At 35.2% G+C, this 17,491-nt stretch overlaps 1 protein-coding gene across 1 annotated transcript in view; it reads right to left on the minus strand.

The window, feature by feature from the left end:
* USH2A (usherin) overlaps window positions 1–17,491 on the minus strand; it is a 391,068-nt gene that overhangs the window by 241,606 nt on the left and 131,971 nt on the right. The window contains exons 21-25 of the mRNA XM_074863712.1: window positions 11,794–11,924; window positions 5,742–5,868; window positions 5,236–5,337; window positions 3,588–3,776; window positions 2,943–3,073 (exon numbers count right to left, since the gene is read on the minus strand). Of these exons, the coding sequence (XP_074719813.1) occupies window positions 2,943–3,073; window positions 3,588–3,776; window positions 5,236–5,337; window positions 5,742–5,868; window positions 11,794–11,924 (680 nt within the window). The remainder of the gene's footprint in view (window positions 1–2,942; window positions 3,074–3,587; window positions 3,777–5,235; window positions 5,338–5,741; window positions 5,869–11,793; window positions 11,925–17,491) is intronic.

Raw genomic sequence — 17,491 nt, forward strand, 5'->3', positions numbered from 1 at the left:
ACTTGAAATAACTTGGCAAAGACAGTCAGTCTTTGAGCCCTTTGAAAGAAAAAGTACGTGGTATTGAGGTTGATGTTGAACCAGTCTTTCCAGTTCAAAATCAATAAGGTTAAAGAGATGTTCTGTACCAGTACTAGCCCTGTTCAGACCCGCCAGTCAGAGAGCAGAGGCCCAAATGCAGACCCCTCAACAGCCTTCTCAGAATCAGTCACTCTTTAATGGAAAGGGAATGGGAATCTCTTCCTAACAGCAGACAGAGAGAAATCACTGGTGATCAATAGGAATATCACCTTCACGAGTCCTGCATGAGTACCAGTCACTTCTTTGCTAATAAAAAGCTTTCCACTTTGCGTTCTCAATATGCTTATTTCACACCCTTTCTTAGTTCCATCACAGGTAACACTTTTGTCTTGGACACTGGTTGTTTTACTTCATGCAGCTATTTAAAAGTACAATTCTTTCGAAAAAGTTCCTGCAGGACTTTTTTCCTACTAGTAGCTTTGCAGTAGCAAATCATCAGCTACAATGTCTTGGAAATTGGTGCCACTGTCGCACAGAAGATTGGCAGTGCTTTCGCTGATGTTGAAGTGATCACCATCAAAATCAGTAATGCAAACTCTTACCAGCAGTCACAGTACCTTCTTTCAATCACACAAACTCACGAGGAAACACATGCCAGAATGAGAGCTAGAGATTCATACTGGTTTATCTGGTCACAGTTTGCTTATAATTATTATGCCTGGATCCAAAGAGAATCAGCTTGACCTCTCTGTCTTGAGTTCTCAGGGCATGGAAGTCATGGAAGAAGTGACCTTTACACACAGCACCTTTCTAGGACACAATTTTGTCTTGGGCAGAAGACAAGACTGAGTCTTTGGCTGTTTGGTAGCAGGCCAGTCGTGTGTCTAGCTGTAGTCATTCCAAAACTATAAAGCTAATAAGAGAGCTGTGACCTACGTAAAGGGAAGGGTCAGGAAATACCATCTTACATTGGCACTTGGGATAAGTGGTATAGCTTCTAATCTGTTTTGCAGTGCAAGTGTCACCTGACCAAAGCTCTTAACAAAGACATCGTAGCTCATGCGCAACAATGCTACACACCTCATTTTCACTTTCTATTAACCTTTTTTTGTGAGCTCAAGTGTACAGAAAAACCTTCTGTCATCATTATGTATGTGCAGAACACAAAGCTGCAAGGATTGGAAAAGCATGCGTATACTCATCCTCTCTAAAATTCCTCACCTTAAGGCTATGGAGATGCTGAGGTCAGGAGTAAAGGGAGATTAAAAAAAATTTTACTTGACTTAGGACAAATGCTGAGAAAATTATCTAATCACAGTTTTCAGTGCTAAAAATAATATAAATATAAAACTGCCAGAAATCTGGAACTATGAGTAGAGGAGGAGTGTTTTGCCTAACTACTTTGTGCTTTTGACTCCACTTTCAGTTCAGTAAATCCCCTTTTCCTTTATAGTCAGAAGCTATTTTCTCATATTTCTGTTAGCCTTTCACAGAGCAAGAGAAAGGAAACAAGGATCACATACCACAAGAATCTCCAGAAGAACCCAAACCCCATGTTTGTCCCTGTGAATACTGTTCACATAAATAGTGCCTCTGTACTGTGAATAGCATTTTATGCTATTAGCTCATGATCTTGGTCATTACTTGAAGGCAAAACTAAAGTAATAACATGTAATTAGCAACACTTGTTACTGGAACTTGGTGTAGCAGAATTTAAAACCCAGGGAAAAATGAACTGCTGGAAAAGTCAGTAATATAAAAAGTAAATGTAGGGTAAGTTATATTTGACCTGAAAAGAAGAAAAATATATTTATATGTTTTAGGTCAGAAGTTTAAAAGAAAAGGCACATTAGATATAATGCCATGCAATAAAACGGGCTGTGACATGACAGCCATTAGCAAAGCAGCTGCATTATAATAAATAAATAAATAAATGAAAGTCAATAAAAATGTAGAAAGGGCAGATTAGGTCATAAAGAACAATACCCTTAAAAATCTCTAAATGTAAATGATTACTTCTTGGACCAACTGAAAAGAGCTATTGCTTTCAATGCAATCCTTTGTAATACCTACTAGTTGGTGCAAGTAGTAACTATAGTTGACCCACTAAGCAATTTGACCACAGTCTAATTACATTCAAAATCCTTGGGGGAAGAAAAATACGAAAATCCAGAGCCATGTAACTAATAAAAATCTGAAAAACTGCAACAAACACATTCAACTTTAAACAAAATCCCGGAAAAAATGGAACCATGAGTACTTCTGAGCATAAAACAGTCTTATTTAACAGACACCAAAAAGAAAGTTCATAGGCACATCTCACAAATTTGTGTAATGCAGGAATTGTGCTGCTTCCTTTACAGTGTTGGGAAAACTGACAGGGGTGAGATGGGATTAAGCTGGACCACCAATTTCTGTTTATATGACAATACTTATGTTTCAACTCAAAATTAAGAAATCATATTGATTATAAAAAATTCATATACCTTAAAGAGAAAGCTTTTTTAGGATACTGGGCAATTTCCATCATCAACTTTTTGATTTACGATTTAACTGATTGTTCTAGTATGAAAACTGGGAAATTGGGTAATTCTTTACTTTCCCAGGAATGAACTGAAAGCTTTTAAAACAAGTCTTTTATTCTCTTTTCTAATCACTTCCAATCCTACAAAGAGAATAATTCTGCTTTTCATATATTTATAGCTTTCTTATTTATGATATAAATAACAGAAGTAATTTATTCAGAGCATTTGCTGAAGTCTTTTTGCTCCCCTTACACTTTGCTGTGCACAGCATTTCAAAATAAGTAAAATACAAAAATAACTTATGGTTTGAAATCTCTTTAAATGCTGGACATATCTTAGTAGACAAAACTCACAGGTCATATTTGAATATAGTTATATTTGTATTTCTGAACTTACTGCAAGATAATCTGGGCCATCTTTATTGTAAACAAACAAAAGTAATCCATTCAGTTGATCTGTTCTAAATTTGAATGAGATCTCAAATTCCAGTCCACCACTGAAAACACCTGAATGCAGTTCCAGGAAGCCTTGAAAAGAAAGTGAACACATGTATAAGTTAAATCAAATACATAAATAAATAGGCTCAAGAAACCAAAACCAAAAATCTAGGTGCTACTTTCTACTTTGGCATGAAAAACTCAGAGATTTCAAGATTAAGGTTTGTACCTTTATCACGCAGCTTGTAAAGGACAGTAGTCCACAATGTACTGCAACAAACCAGATTGGTGCAATGTCCTAAATTCTGCTACCTGGCATCTTTTGATATGTTATAAGCATCTGTGTCTCTTCAAAAGTGAAACTTCACCTTTTACATGCCTATCAACTCTGTATTCACTTACAGCAGCAGCACCTGTCTGTGAATGCAATTCCTCTTCCACGCGGCAGTCTTCTGTAAACCCAGAAACCAAATTTTAAACCATTCAAAAATAATCCTCTATAACTAAAGCTGCTACAAAAAGCAGACCACTGCAATACTTTTGATATGATCACCTTTTATATCTCAAAAGCATACTGGGATAGTGCAATAGTACAGCAAATTACCTTTGCCAAGAAAATGTGCTCCTTTGGAGAGGACAACGGGGCATCCTTCCCAAACGTGATAGACGTTGTTTTGCTCTTCAGCATCCTGCCAGTTCAAATACTCCCAGTTTTCAAAGGGAGTGTGTGTTTTTTTCAAAAATATGTCACTGAGACACCCCACAAATCCCTTCTGGACTATCATCTTCATCCCTGCATAAATAAAAAATAGTTTTCTTAAGCCAATCACCTGCAACTAAACATAGGGATTAATTTATATGTTTTATACACACCCACCCTATAGTATATGCGCACGTGCGCATTGATAACCAGCCATCAATCATTTCATAAATTTGGTCTACAAGCTAAATCCAGATTTCTGAAAGGGTCTAGTCACTAAGGACAGCAGCTACTGCTATGTAGCTGGAAAATATTAAACTTTTTAAGATTTTGCATACAGGTGTCTTCAACAGCATAAATCTACTCCATGAAGATTCCAAGGAAAGTTCTCAGGTTTATCCTCTTTAAACAAAACATTAATTGTGAAGAATGGAGGGCATCTGTTGAATAAGAAGGAACTGTGTTGCAAAAGCTTAGACAGATGAATGCACTTCTAGAATTTCCACCAGGAAGATTTAAAAAAATAGTAGTTCATGGCTGCTATCTCCTTTTCTTTACTGGGTACAAAAATATAAAGCAGGTTTTATAGATGGCCTTCTCTTGAATAGTATTTATAGTTGATCTCATTTTGATTATTTCGTTGCGGTTTTTGAAGGAGGCATCCTGGATTACTTTATGAACCAAAGTTTTAGAACACCACATGCCTGTATTTCTGGGTTTAGTAAACTGAAATAAGGAAGTATAGAGGAAGTTGTACTCTAGTGTACTTCACATCAAATCATCAACTACGTTTCACATTCTTAATGGCTGTGAGAACACAAACTTAAAAAACAATTTGGCTGTCAGGTTTATATGAAAAAAAGCACAAGCCTGGATATGAATCCACTGAGAGCAGCTGATTGTATACTGGTTTTGTACGCAGTCACCTCTGTTATCTGCTGGTAGAATGACATATAGACCAAGTTTATGTATGAAGATGTATGTTTATTGATTCTGCAGGAGCCAGCTACAATCCAGCTCCACATAAATACACCTGTAGAATACAGATATATTCATACACCACTGAGTTCAATGCAACAATCCCTGAAAGATCCAAACTTACACCAAAAAAGGCCAGTATGTTCTAACCCTGCATCCCAGTGCTGTGCATAACCCTGTGCTTAAGATAATAAAACCAATTTGTATGTGTATTTTGAAAAAGAATTTGGGAATCCAGAATGTAAAGCATACCCAGAAGTTTCTCATGCATACCAGCTTGCTTGCAGGTTTACAGTTCTGTGCAGAGAATTCATTAAGATGTACACAGATCTCATACACTGCTTTCCTGCTGATGAAATCAGCTATACAGATATTTCAAGCTATCCCAAAAGATAAAATTCAAGAAACTGTACAGATATTTTTATTAAAACAATTATGTAAACAATTATGCAAATTAAGCACTGTCCTCATGTTCCTGTCACAATGTCAATACAGCCTACAGTACTGCTAAGGCAGTGAAGTCAGTGCCACTGTATAGGATTTGTGATATCATATAGACCACAGTCATACTCACCTACATCCTTTCTTACAATAGTATAACCCTGTGGAAGTCCTCCAACAAAAACTCCTGTGTTCTCACCAATAATGGTACTGCCACTAGTTGCTAAGGAAGAACCTGAACAAAATAGGACATTATTCTTGTGTTCAATGCTTTCCAACAGATTTTCAACTCAACAGCAGAATACTGACATTTGAGAAAAGAGGCTAATGTCACACAATATCCTAATACTTTCCCATACATATTCTGGAAATATTTACAAAATATTTTACAAAAGAATACTAACACAGTCATAAGAGTCACGAGCACAAAAAGACAAACTCCTCACACTTGGTATTAAATTACCAAAGACTCACAGTGGACAGATACCTTAGATACTCAGACAAAACCATAGCGATTTTGTCAGAAAATTGAGTGAATTTTTTGCTATATGGATGAAGACAAGCAGTAGAAAAGTAAGCAAGTGAGCCATACCTGAGTAACACCAAAATAATAAAGCAAAATGGAACCGAATTGATTACCTGTGTACTGCCCATCCACTGTGATGTTTCCTACTGCTTGAATTCTTGTAGCAATTATTTGGTGCCAACTGTTATCGTTGTACTCTTTTCCACCATCATTAGTTGGAGTGACTGCTACTGCAGATCCCTTTTTATTAACAGAAGAATCTGATTTAGAATATTATGAAGGTAAGATTTAGAATTATACCTTAGTCTTTATAACACTCTGTGGTATGTAACATCTAAAAATAAAGACAAAAGTCTTCTGTTTAACTTCTTTCAGAATACTGAATGATGTTTAGGACTGATTTCCCCACTAAATTAACCTTCTCAAATAATAAATGAGGGATCAAGGATCCAGTTCAGTTTCTATTAAAAATAGAAAACCCTGTGTAGTTCCCCTAGAAAGACAAGGATGAGGCACAAATTATTGAGGTACATGTCACCCCTATTTTTTATTTTTATCTATTTTTTTAATTAAGTCTCTATTTAACTACTTCATGGATTGCCATGGTTGCGAAGCTTGATGGCAAGGATTCAATGTGCCATCCACAGAAATCCAACAGGATTGTTGACTGCAGCACCTGCCTACAAGAAGGGACCTAAAAAAGAGATGTATTTGTAGGACCGTATGAAGATTCATGTTCTGTCCCTGTTAACCTGGTATCAAAAGGACTTGAATTTTTAGGTGAGAGAGTATAATATATTTATGAAGGAAAAGGTCATACCAAGAGATTCAGGGGAAAAAAAAAAAAAAGGTAGTTACAGAGAATGTTTTTACCACACAAGGGTTCAAAGGATGCTTTTAAAAATGTTTTTAACTACAGTTTTTAGCTGGTTTTATTAAAACAAAAAATATAATGATATGAGGGGGGGAATTTAGAGAATCCACGAAAAAATGCAGAGAAATATTTTCTGAATTGCTGAGTAAGAGGAATATAACAGATGTGGTTGCCAAACCAAATCTCAAGACTGTAAACAACCAAAATTAATACCACACAAATTCATATAATTATGCAATAAAAATAAAATTACTGTCTTTCAAGAATTTTCCTGAGATTTATATCCAAATAATCTTCTAACTTCCCAATAATTCCTGTAATACTGTCTCAGGACTTTATACTGTACTTGAACCATCTGGGAAGTTGAAATTATTCTGTTGAATTCACAAAATAGAATTGTCCTATGTTGCAGGCAGAATTAAATAATATTAAAGAATCACAACCTCTGCAGTTACTTTATGGTTTAAGACAGCCTTCAAAAAAACAATTTCCAAAAAATATATAAAAGTAAAAGGTTCCTTATAATTTGGGGTCTAGCTTGTTACTTTGCAGTAGCAAACCAGACAGTTCAGAATTTTTTTTTCCCAGATCTTCTAGTACTCTTTCTGGCTCAAGGACCTTAGAGTGATGTATATGATGAAAACCTGTTGATAAAAACAACCACCTATTGTGATTAATACTAAAAGCCTCCTGTTAAAATTTAGTATTCTGCCTTTAGTGATGTGCATCTATACAGAAATTGCTTGTCAGCATACAGATTTATGAACACAGTATACATTTTACAGTACATTTTGAATTGGGGACTGTCACTGTGTATCCTATGTATGAAAATATACATGATGTGTACATATGTACACGATTACAGAAAAAATAATTTCCCATGAATATTTACAGCACGTTTCGTACTCCATTCAGCCAACATCTTGGTACTGAGGCAGTTTGTACAGCAGTCCTCTATCCCATGATAACAATACAAAGCTATATATCCTTACATACTAATGTGCACTTTTTCATATACTATTTTTTATTGTCTTCTCTCCTATTTCAACATTTTAATATTTTACAAACACACATTTCATTATCGTAGTTTAATAATTAAAACCAGAACTGGTGTCATGCCCAATTAATGTGCCCTGGTAGCATGCCCATTAGTTTTTCCATTAGTGAATTCAACAATACTAATGGGATTACTAGCATGGGATGCTAATTGGGCGTGACATAAGAAACTGGCTTACTTCTTAGCATACCCTTGCTAATGATGAAATTAATGAGCATTTTATTAAATGCTGTCTCATCAAAGTGTACTTAGTTAGCGTTAAAATTGTTACAAACGATGCTGCATTCTAAAGATCAGGTGCCTGAATAAGTGGTTCTTCGTATTATGTTTGGCAACAGTCTAGAGCATTAACAGTTTTATACATCAGAAACCACATTTATTTGTAACCAATTCAATCTGGGACCACACAACCATATGTGCTAACCTGTGCTTAATTTCAGGGGGAAAAAAAAAGAAAAAAAAAAGAGATGGGTTCAGCATTCATTTCATTGGAGGCCTCTGTATGACATTTTATCCAGAACTACCCAAGTGACTCTGTGATCCCATTCAAATATCCCGTTGTGAAATGGCTTGTTATGCATTTTGGAAATCACACATAGCAAACTAAATCTGGATTAGTTTGCTGAGCCATATAATAAGTCTTAATTTTTAATAGCTCTTGGTAATAACTAAGCAAATATGAATCTCTGTGGCTCTTCATGCTGACATTTGCTTTCATGAAAATACACAGAAACATCACAAATATGGATCCTCAAAGATACAGTTTAGATGACAAAGTCTGAATATAACTACGCTTCTCCCAGTCAAGTTCTTTCAATGCCCACCACTGAAAAGGTGAACAAATACTGAAGTTTTGCCAGTGCCAAGCAGCAAGGTATAGTTGAGATTCATAGCTAGGCATTCTCCATCTTCCTTTTCTGGGGAGTAACAGCTCACCCTCAGACTGTGCCTACTACTTCAGCCTCTGCACAAACCACAGGCAACAAGAAAAGTATCTGGTATTCCTCCTTTTTGATGTAAAGTTTAGTAAATGGATCATCTTCTAAAATGGAAGAGCTGGATTCAATTCCCTCCATATTGTGAGAAGAATCTCAATACTCTGTCCTAATCACTAAGGCAAAAGGTGCTCCAGTTTGGCCTAAAATTTCCACCGTTAGTGATTTCACTTTGTATAAAATATTCAGTGCTTCCCTGGGAAAAAGATAAAACAAATGACCTGTAGCCACTGACAGATGACTATAAATTTAGCTGGAGTTGATTGTGTAGTTCAGGGGTGGATTTAAAGGTGTTATGGTGAGAAGAAACTCCACAGACAGCTGAAGGTTTGCAGGCACACGGAGTCTGGAGGAAGGTCTATGGGACAATTTGATTATGGAGACAAGACTGAGGAAGACATCTGCTAGCAAAAAAACTCACGCTTCATGGACTGTGAGTAGAAATCTGCAAAGAATGACAGTAAAATAATAAGGAAGGCAAAACGAGCTGCTAGACAACACAAAAGGGAGACAAAAGAGATCGTCAGACAACAGCTATATGAATGGTGGTGTACATAAAGTTGAGAGACGTATGAATGGACAGGAAGAAAAGGATTTGAAATTAGCACTTAGGAAAGGAAGAAGTTAGGCTGCTGAAGACTCCCCACTAAGAAGACTTGGCAGGACATCCCCAGAGCAGATACACCAAAGAGAAAACATGCTGCTGATCATAAGCAAAGATACATACCAGACATCCTGAAAGGGAGTAAGGGTAAAAATAATTAACCTGTGAGAGGACACAGCTGAAAGGGAGCACAGAATATTACACCACACTGCTATAGATAGAAAGAAGCAGACAACTGTCATCAAAAAGAATTTTTGCAATTTTCAATAGAAGAGCACAAAGGTAGGGCCATAAATGCTTATCATATATGCCACAACCATAATTAGAGAAAACAATGCATGTAACCTGGTTAAGAAACCACATGATGTCCATAAGAAGTAATCAAAGCATTTGCACACTAATGCAAACTGTGATGCACAAATAAGGAGTAAGAAATGCTGCTACAGAACATGATAGCTGATGATATAGGATAGAAATAGCAAATAATGGCAAAAAGAAAAAAGAAACAAACTATGGGGAAAACCTAGAAACAAAGGTAAAGGTAGTAAGGTAGCACAGCATATTAAAGATACAGAAGACAAAAATTTTGATAACTGAATTTTCACAGGTAAAAGTTTTTGAAAAAGACACTACAAGAAATACATTGATGTAGGCCACAGTACCCTACTTCTGAATCTGAGAATGCGCAGGAATCTCTTCCACATTATTAATGAGAAATTAGACAGCATTAGCTTTCAAGATAGTAAATCAAAATGTTAAGACCTACACTATTCCTGAATGCCCTGAATGATAGATTTTTTTTTTTTCTATAAACAGTCACTGAAGCAGCAATAGGCCATTTTAGACTTTATAAGAAGAGGGAATATGGAAGTGATCATCCTAGAAATCAGCATGAAATACTTGTCTGATTCAAATGAAACAGAAAGATAAATAAAGATATATTCATAAACAAGTAATCTGTTAAAATTCAAGATAGAAACTATTGAAAATATTAGCTGAACTGAGAAGCTCTAGGGGCTGAATATGGATGAGACCTGTATTTTTACAGTTAAAAGACAGAGGGAAAAAAGGAATAAAAGAGAGAAGGAGGAAGGAAAAAAAAAGCCCAAACGAGCTCCTCTCCCATCTGCCCCCATTCCTCCCTGTCCCCCAAATACTGGAATCCAAACAAATACAACAACTTCTAGGGAATCGGTCCAACCTAGCTGACATAAAGCTACTTCAGAAGGAGCAAATCTGCAAGGAGGACTAAGAATACTTTTTGAAGCACTAAAATGCTAGTTGAAAAACATCCTTTCCCATTAAAACAAACATCAACCAAAAAAAAAAAAAAATCAAACTATTACACCTAGAAAGATCTTGCAAAAGAAAGAAAAATTCCTTTTCAATTAAGTGAAGGTATAAGTGTAAAATAGATAAACACAACTAGTACCTATTAAAATGTGGATGAGGGCAACATTAACAACAATGTTAAGTGTAGTCCCAAAAATTGAAGTACACACTGATTCAGTTTGCAACAAGGAAAAGAAGATAAAGCCTGTGTGCAAATGCAGTGGAAGTAATAGAAATTCATATCTTGGGGTCAGAAGCAGATTTAATGCTTTCTAGCATGGGGATCACATACACCCTAGCCTCTATGCAGCACCATGCCTTCTCTACAGATTCTCCAAAGCTGAAGAGCATCTTCACTGCTGCAGAACACCTCTGTGTGGTCATGGAGCACCAGTGCCTGGACCATGGCAGAGCTCAGGAAGCAAAGGTTAACCGTGGATCATCAAATCTCTAAATCGCCACCATTTTATACCATTAAGCATTTCAGTTCAACCCCCCTGGAGCAGTAGACACAACGCCAATCATGTAATTAGACACTGAGGTGTGACAAAAGATATGGCTGATATACTGACCAGACCTTCCAGCAACACTGAGGCAGCGGTAACCTTACAAAAAGGATGCACATATATGGTTGTATACGATACCACATTCTGCCAATATCCTTAGAAAATCCAATAATTACTTACAGTTTCTTACATATTTATAAGTGAGTCTCTAATGCTTTTTATTCCATGAGGACATCCAGTTTTGAGGTGCAGAAAAAACAGAAATGCAAGGAATGTGGCCTTATTTTTAATTTTGTGGAATTTATTTGATAATATTTCCCTCATTATTTATGTCTTTGCTATGGTCATTATTACTGGAAATGACAGACTACTTTCATCACTCTGATTTGGCAGAATGGCAGCACTCTGATTTCAGCTGGAAAAGACAAAGTCTCAAGATGGGAAGCTTAAAAATAATTGACTAGAAATATATATAACCTTTATTTACTAATTCAAAAACTAGTTCCGCCCACCTTTGAAATCTTGGTACTTTAAACCATAGTGGTGTTTGGTGGTACTGACAAAAACCCCAACTCATAAAAATTCATAAAAGAGTCATGAATTGTGGCAAACATAAAAAATCAGCAAAGCTTTAGTGTTTCAATGTTTCTCTCTCCAAAATCTCCAGTTACCTAAGGGTTCTGAAGAGTCAGTTAACTTGTATCAATAATTAAAAAAAAAAAAAAAAAAAAGTATTTAAAGAAGTACTGAAAGAAATAATATAAGCTATTTTTATAGGATCCTGTCTTTTGTTGTACCTGTGGATCAAAAAGAAAGTAAGGACGCCCACTCCTCAGTTGAAGAGCAATGTATTCCTCCTGATTCCCAGGTGATGCAGAGAAAAAAATCAAACCGTCAGGTTCCTGGGTTCTAAATTTCACTTTAATACCTGATTAGAAAAAACAAGCAGATGGTTAATGCCAAAAATGGTTCTTATGCATTCTAACAGTGTAATTACAAACAAAAAGTTGTTTTACAAACAGCAGTAAAATGGAAAACCAAAATCATGGAAGTTTACTTCACCTAAAAGCCCTGCCAGTCATTGCAGAAGAAATTTTACTAATCCAGATTGAATAAGACTTTGAGAGAAATTTCTGTCATTTCAGAGCTCTTACTGATCTGTAAAAAAAGATGTGCAATTGTGACTTATGTTGTTCAGTAAACTCTTAAAAAAAATGTAATTCAAATATTAGCATACTCTTCTAATAGTTGATGTTTTACATGTGGTGTTTCACATGTTCCTTAACATTTCTATTGGTAAAGTAGGAATGAGTTTCCTGCATGGAAGGATTTCTGTGAAGAATAGTGGGGGGTTGATTCCAAAAGATATATATATACACACACACACACACACACGTATTTATGTGTATATTTATATATATTATTTTATAAGTACATATATCAGTGCACAAAGAACACCTAAGAACTATTTTTAACAAAAATTGGAAATATCCCAAGGAATAATTGATTAACTAAGCTTAATTAAGAACCTTCCAGATCATTATCAATAGTCCTCCATTTGGTTTCTGATAAAACATTGTCTCGGCCCATGAAATGTTATTCTAATGACATACAAGAAAAAAAAATTGGTTTTTTTTTACATTATTTTACCACAAATAAAATATCAAAACAACAAGCTAAACAAACAGCTTATAAATATTGGAATATTGTTGTCCATGGTATAAACTTACTCAGTAACTAAGGACACATTAATGAAACAATTCATAAATTATGTATCCAGTTTCAAGAAGCATAACTACGAATAAACAAGTTTTGGATAACCACAAATCTTTTGTGACTATAATGCCTTTCTGTTAAGCTATCTCCTGGAACATCATCTTACAGAAACAAATGAGAAAATTAAAAAACCATATACCAAATTTGGCCCAACTTTTCTAACGTGCAACTCCAGATATCACAGGCTGTCTATAGTAGAGCCATGTCTTTACTGTACTAACTTTTTTGCAAAGGGAAATGAAAAGGCAGCAATAGCAACATCTACCTATACTATACACTTCATGACATTTCTACATAAAATGCTTTTTACAGAACAGGATAATTTATTGGGTTTTACCAAACTCTATCAAATTATTCAGTCTTTTCACATGCATTTTCACCATCTTATGTCAGGCAGAAAACAGTAAATGACAAAAGTTTTTCTTGGAGACGGCAGCTATATTTAAAAAAAATTAAAAAAATACAGTTCTGATGTATGTTCATACTAGATCATGTTTGTTAATTACCTATACCCATAAGAAATATCCTTTGACCTCATTTCCTAATCACGTAAATGTTTTCATGCAAATCACATGATGCACTCACAGATATGAAACATATTCTCTAGGCAATGAAAATCAGTCATGCTGTTAAAATACCTGCCAAAAGCAGTTGTACATAAGTAACCTCCAGAAAATATAAAAAAAATCAACAGTGTCCATTCTTAAGGAAAAGCACAGCTTTGCCTGGCTCAGAAATAACCACTATTGCTGTACTTTGAGGTTCCAGGTATTTCCAGCTGCAGTATCTGCTGGAGAGGCTGAGACTGATGGCCTCTAATCCCAGCACTGGAGAGCACAGTTAATTTAACAAACTGCCAGTATTTTTATGGAGCTGCCAAAAGACATTTCTGAAGACCAGAGGATTCCTCCTCACACCTAATTCAGAAGGACAAATACAAACAAAATAATTGAGTTTCTCCAAAAAACACATGTATTTTATAATGTTGTGTTAGAAAATATAAATTAAATGGTTCATAACAGTAATATGGCAGCAATTTTAAAAGTTTTCAAATGTTATGCAGGAGCTTTCTTTATTCTTTGGATATTGAAGAGCCTTACAAACTTTAATTCCTGCCTGTAGAGATGCCATAGCTTCATAAAAAGTATTGATGAGTCAGGAACCACCATTTTCAGTCATAGCCCACACAGCAAATTCTTCTAAATTCATTTGTCACCTATTGCATAATTCAGAAAAGAACTCGGTCCCTTTAAGTCCACGTATCTTTGGAGTTTCTCATGAGATAAGGAAGTTCATATAAGCTAGCTCTAAATAAGTACTTTCATACCTCAATATTAATATTTTCTTGAATTTCTAGCAGTGCAATGGAGAAACCAAATATTAAGCAAACTTCTGCCCCATAGATGATATTTTCACTCGAAGATAAAAACTTGTGAAATTAGTATTTTTCACAGAAACATACTAATAAAAGAAAAAATGGGAAAAGATTTCTCAAGCCCAGGTTGGACCTCATGGTCAGAACAAAACATAGCCAGAAATCCCATTCAGACTTGTAACAGTTGCATTTGTACATACAACAGTACGGCATTTTTCTGCCTTACTGACGCTGAGCACTGGAAATGGATCTTACTTAACCTGAACACAGAAAACTTTCCTTTGAAAATCTCAAAAGTTTCAAAGAACTCAAAAACCACATTGGATGACCAGAAAAACTTTCCTTTATTTTAGGGGGGGGTGATGGGACACATGATTTTTCACGAAAGTTTCTCAAAGACTTGTCTACTATTTCAGTATGCATGTCTAAAACCTTAATTTCAATGTTAAATATAACAGATAAATAGAAACATAAATAAAATAGTGACATTACAATTACTTCTGTAAATTGTCATATACAGAAACTGCATCTCAGACACACTACTGAGGCTACTAAATCTTGGATGGAAAACACGACCATCTGTGGGGCATAGTAGGAATATACCTTTAATCAACTGAATGTTGAATTGCAACTCAAGAATTCACCTAATACGCCTGTTTATGTGACAAAAATGATCGGTCCACAAGGAGTTGTTATCATTTCTGGGGTAAAAAACAACAGGAAATTCTACTACAAATTAAACATTAATGTATGTCATTCAAATAAAATATTTAATTCCATTTCAAATTATAGCTGCAATTGGAGAAGCTGTCAGAATTCCTTTAATTATAAATAAAGAAATTTCTTCAATTTCTGTAATTGAATTTCTTTAATTACAATGGCATTGTAAAAAACACAATACAAGTATTGTATACGGTCAACATAAAAGACAAAAAGAATACACAGTAACAAAAGTGCAAGTAAAATAAATTACTATTATGTTTTAAAGTATCCCAAAGTGTGTTAGGGCAGACTAACCTTCTGTCAGGATCAATTCTGCAGTAGTGGATTGTGATTAGATTTTTATCCTAGTTTCAAAGATGGCACATTGAGGTTAGTAGAGGAATGAGGATGTGAGTGACCAATGCAGGCATTTTAAAGGTGTTCAACTGAGAAGCAATACCAGCATGCTACCCTGCGAGTACACAGTTTTGAGAGTTCCTTTTAGTACAGGCTGATATTAAAAGTAAAAAGATATACTATTACTATAATGTCAGATGAGTCAGAACCCAGTTTTTTGTCTAATGCAGAAAATGCATACGGAGCAATTTTTACACCACCTCTTTACCTCCCTCACGTAAATTTAGCAAGTCAGAACTTCAGCAACATTTCAGATTCAGAATCAGATTCACACCTGAATTCAGATTCTTCTGGCACAATTCAATACGGCTTGCAAGATCTGCACAAAAGGATTTAACAGGCGAGAACGTGCTCTTGAGAGGCTGGCTGTGGTTTTTGCTTAAAGCAAGTTTACAGAGCACATGGGATTATTTTGAGTTTAGAAGAGGCAGTTGGTAGTCAGGGGGAAAATATTAATAAATTATAGCAGCTCCCAGATTAGCATAACATATACTAATAATTTATAATTATTACAGCGATAAAATTCACTTCTGACTAGTGCTAAACATTTTTTCTTGCAAAATAAAGTTTAAAATAGGTTTTATTTGACCAAGAAGCTATTCACCCAGACTAAAGAGGTTTTGCTTCCTGTGAAACATCTTTCCAATTCAACTGGATTGAATTTAGTTTAAAAACAAAAAGAAAATCAGCATTTCAAAATACAAAAGCATTCACAATAGTCAAAAAATGTGTTTTGGTTTTTTGAAATTTTGGGGAAGAGGAGTTGAGGGGAGAATGTAGGCAGAGGGGCAAGGTAATTGAAGACATCATTTACAATAACAGCTGAGAGATATCAGCAAAGTGGCCTACTTAGAATTAATCACAGGATGGTTTGGGTTGGAAAGGACCTTAAAGATCATCTAGTTCCAACCCCCCCTATCATGGGCAGGGACACCTTCCACTAGACCAGGTTAATCTCCTTGTACCATGCACTCAGCTAAAACACCTATAAAGTACCTTTACAACTGAATGTTCAGAGTCCAGCTCAAAATAGCCAACAGATATAAGTTATTAGACTCATTAAATACATAGAAGTTGCTACAAATCTCAGAATTCCCATGCACCTTCACCAAAACCTATATATAACCACATGAACAAATTTGTCCAAAAGTATCAAGAACAGCCACATAAATGTATTTCCAACCTGAATGCGGTCAGCCAGAATAGTGTTAGTTTAATTTTCATAAACACATGAAATCCCAACCCATATGCCCAAGATAAGAATAATAATTAAATACCCTAGCATATTATGTGGATTTAAGAAATTATAAAAGGAAAATAGTGTACACTATGATGGGAAAAACCAGAAAAAAACCAAACTGGCCCAATATCTGGAAAATCACAAAGCATTATTAGAAATAAATTTTGCATAATCTGTGAAGCACATCCATTCTCAGTGCAATTTCTCCCAAAATTGTACAATTGTACAAACACAATTTGCATTTCCATTCTACTTATATCGCTATATGAAATGGTGTAAATAATTATATAATTGTACATTCCAATCAAATGAACAGAAAATTGCTGGCAAAGAAAGTGATCTCTTTATGCTTTTGTGCATAACACTAAAGCCTTTGTGCATAACACCAAATAAAATGAATAGAAATTGTATAGAAAATTTTGACTACATCATTAGACTCTCAGCAGTCTCTTCAGGATGACAAACGTTAAGCATTTACTTAATATTAAGACAGTGCACAAATGCTTTTTCCTAATCAAAGTACATTTTCCCACAGAAATTATAAAACAAAATTTGTTTTTAACTGGGGAGAGGATAGATGGGGAGTAAAACTCTCAGTTACTATACATTTCCATTGAATTACTATTTAGTCATTATTCTCTCATGAGAGCGATTCTGCATGCTACATGTCATTACAATAGCTAAAACACATTTAAAAATTTATTTTTTATAAGAAAATTCACCTTTCACAACAATGGATCAGTATTTAAAGCAGTTTTACATAATAAACAGTGGAGAGAAAAAGAAGGTACTCAGAGGCCAGTTTTCTGCACATACTCATGAAGATCCTCTGCTGAATACAAGAAGTTCTTCACACTTTGTGATGGCCTATAGCTTTCTGCATTTTGTTGAGAGAAGAATCTGGGAACTATTCTTCCCAAATCTGTCCAATGTCATTTGTTGTCTTTGGTACAGGAAGAGGCTCCATCTTTTACTGTTATCTTAA

The sequence above is a fragment of the Strix uralensis genome, chromosome 3 (assembly GCF_047716275.1).
Source record: "Strix uralensis isolate ZFMK-TIS-50842 chromosome 3, bStrUra1, whole genome shotgun sequence".
NCBI classification, from domain to species: domain Eukaryota; kingdom Metazoa; phylum Chordata; class Aves; order Strigiformes; family Strigidae; genus Strix; species Strix uralensis.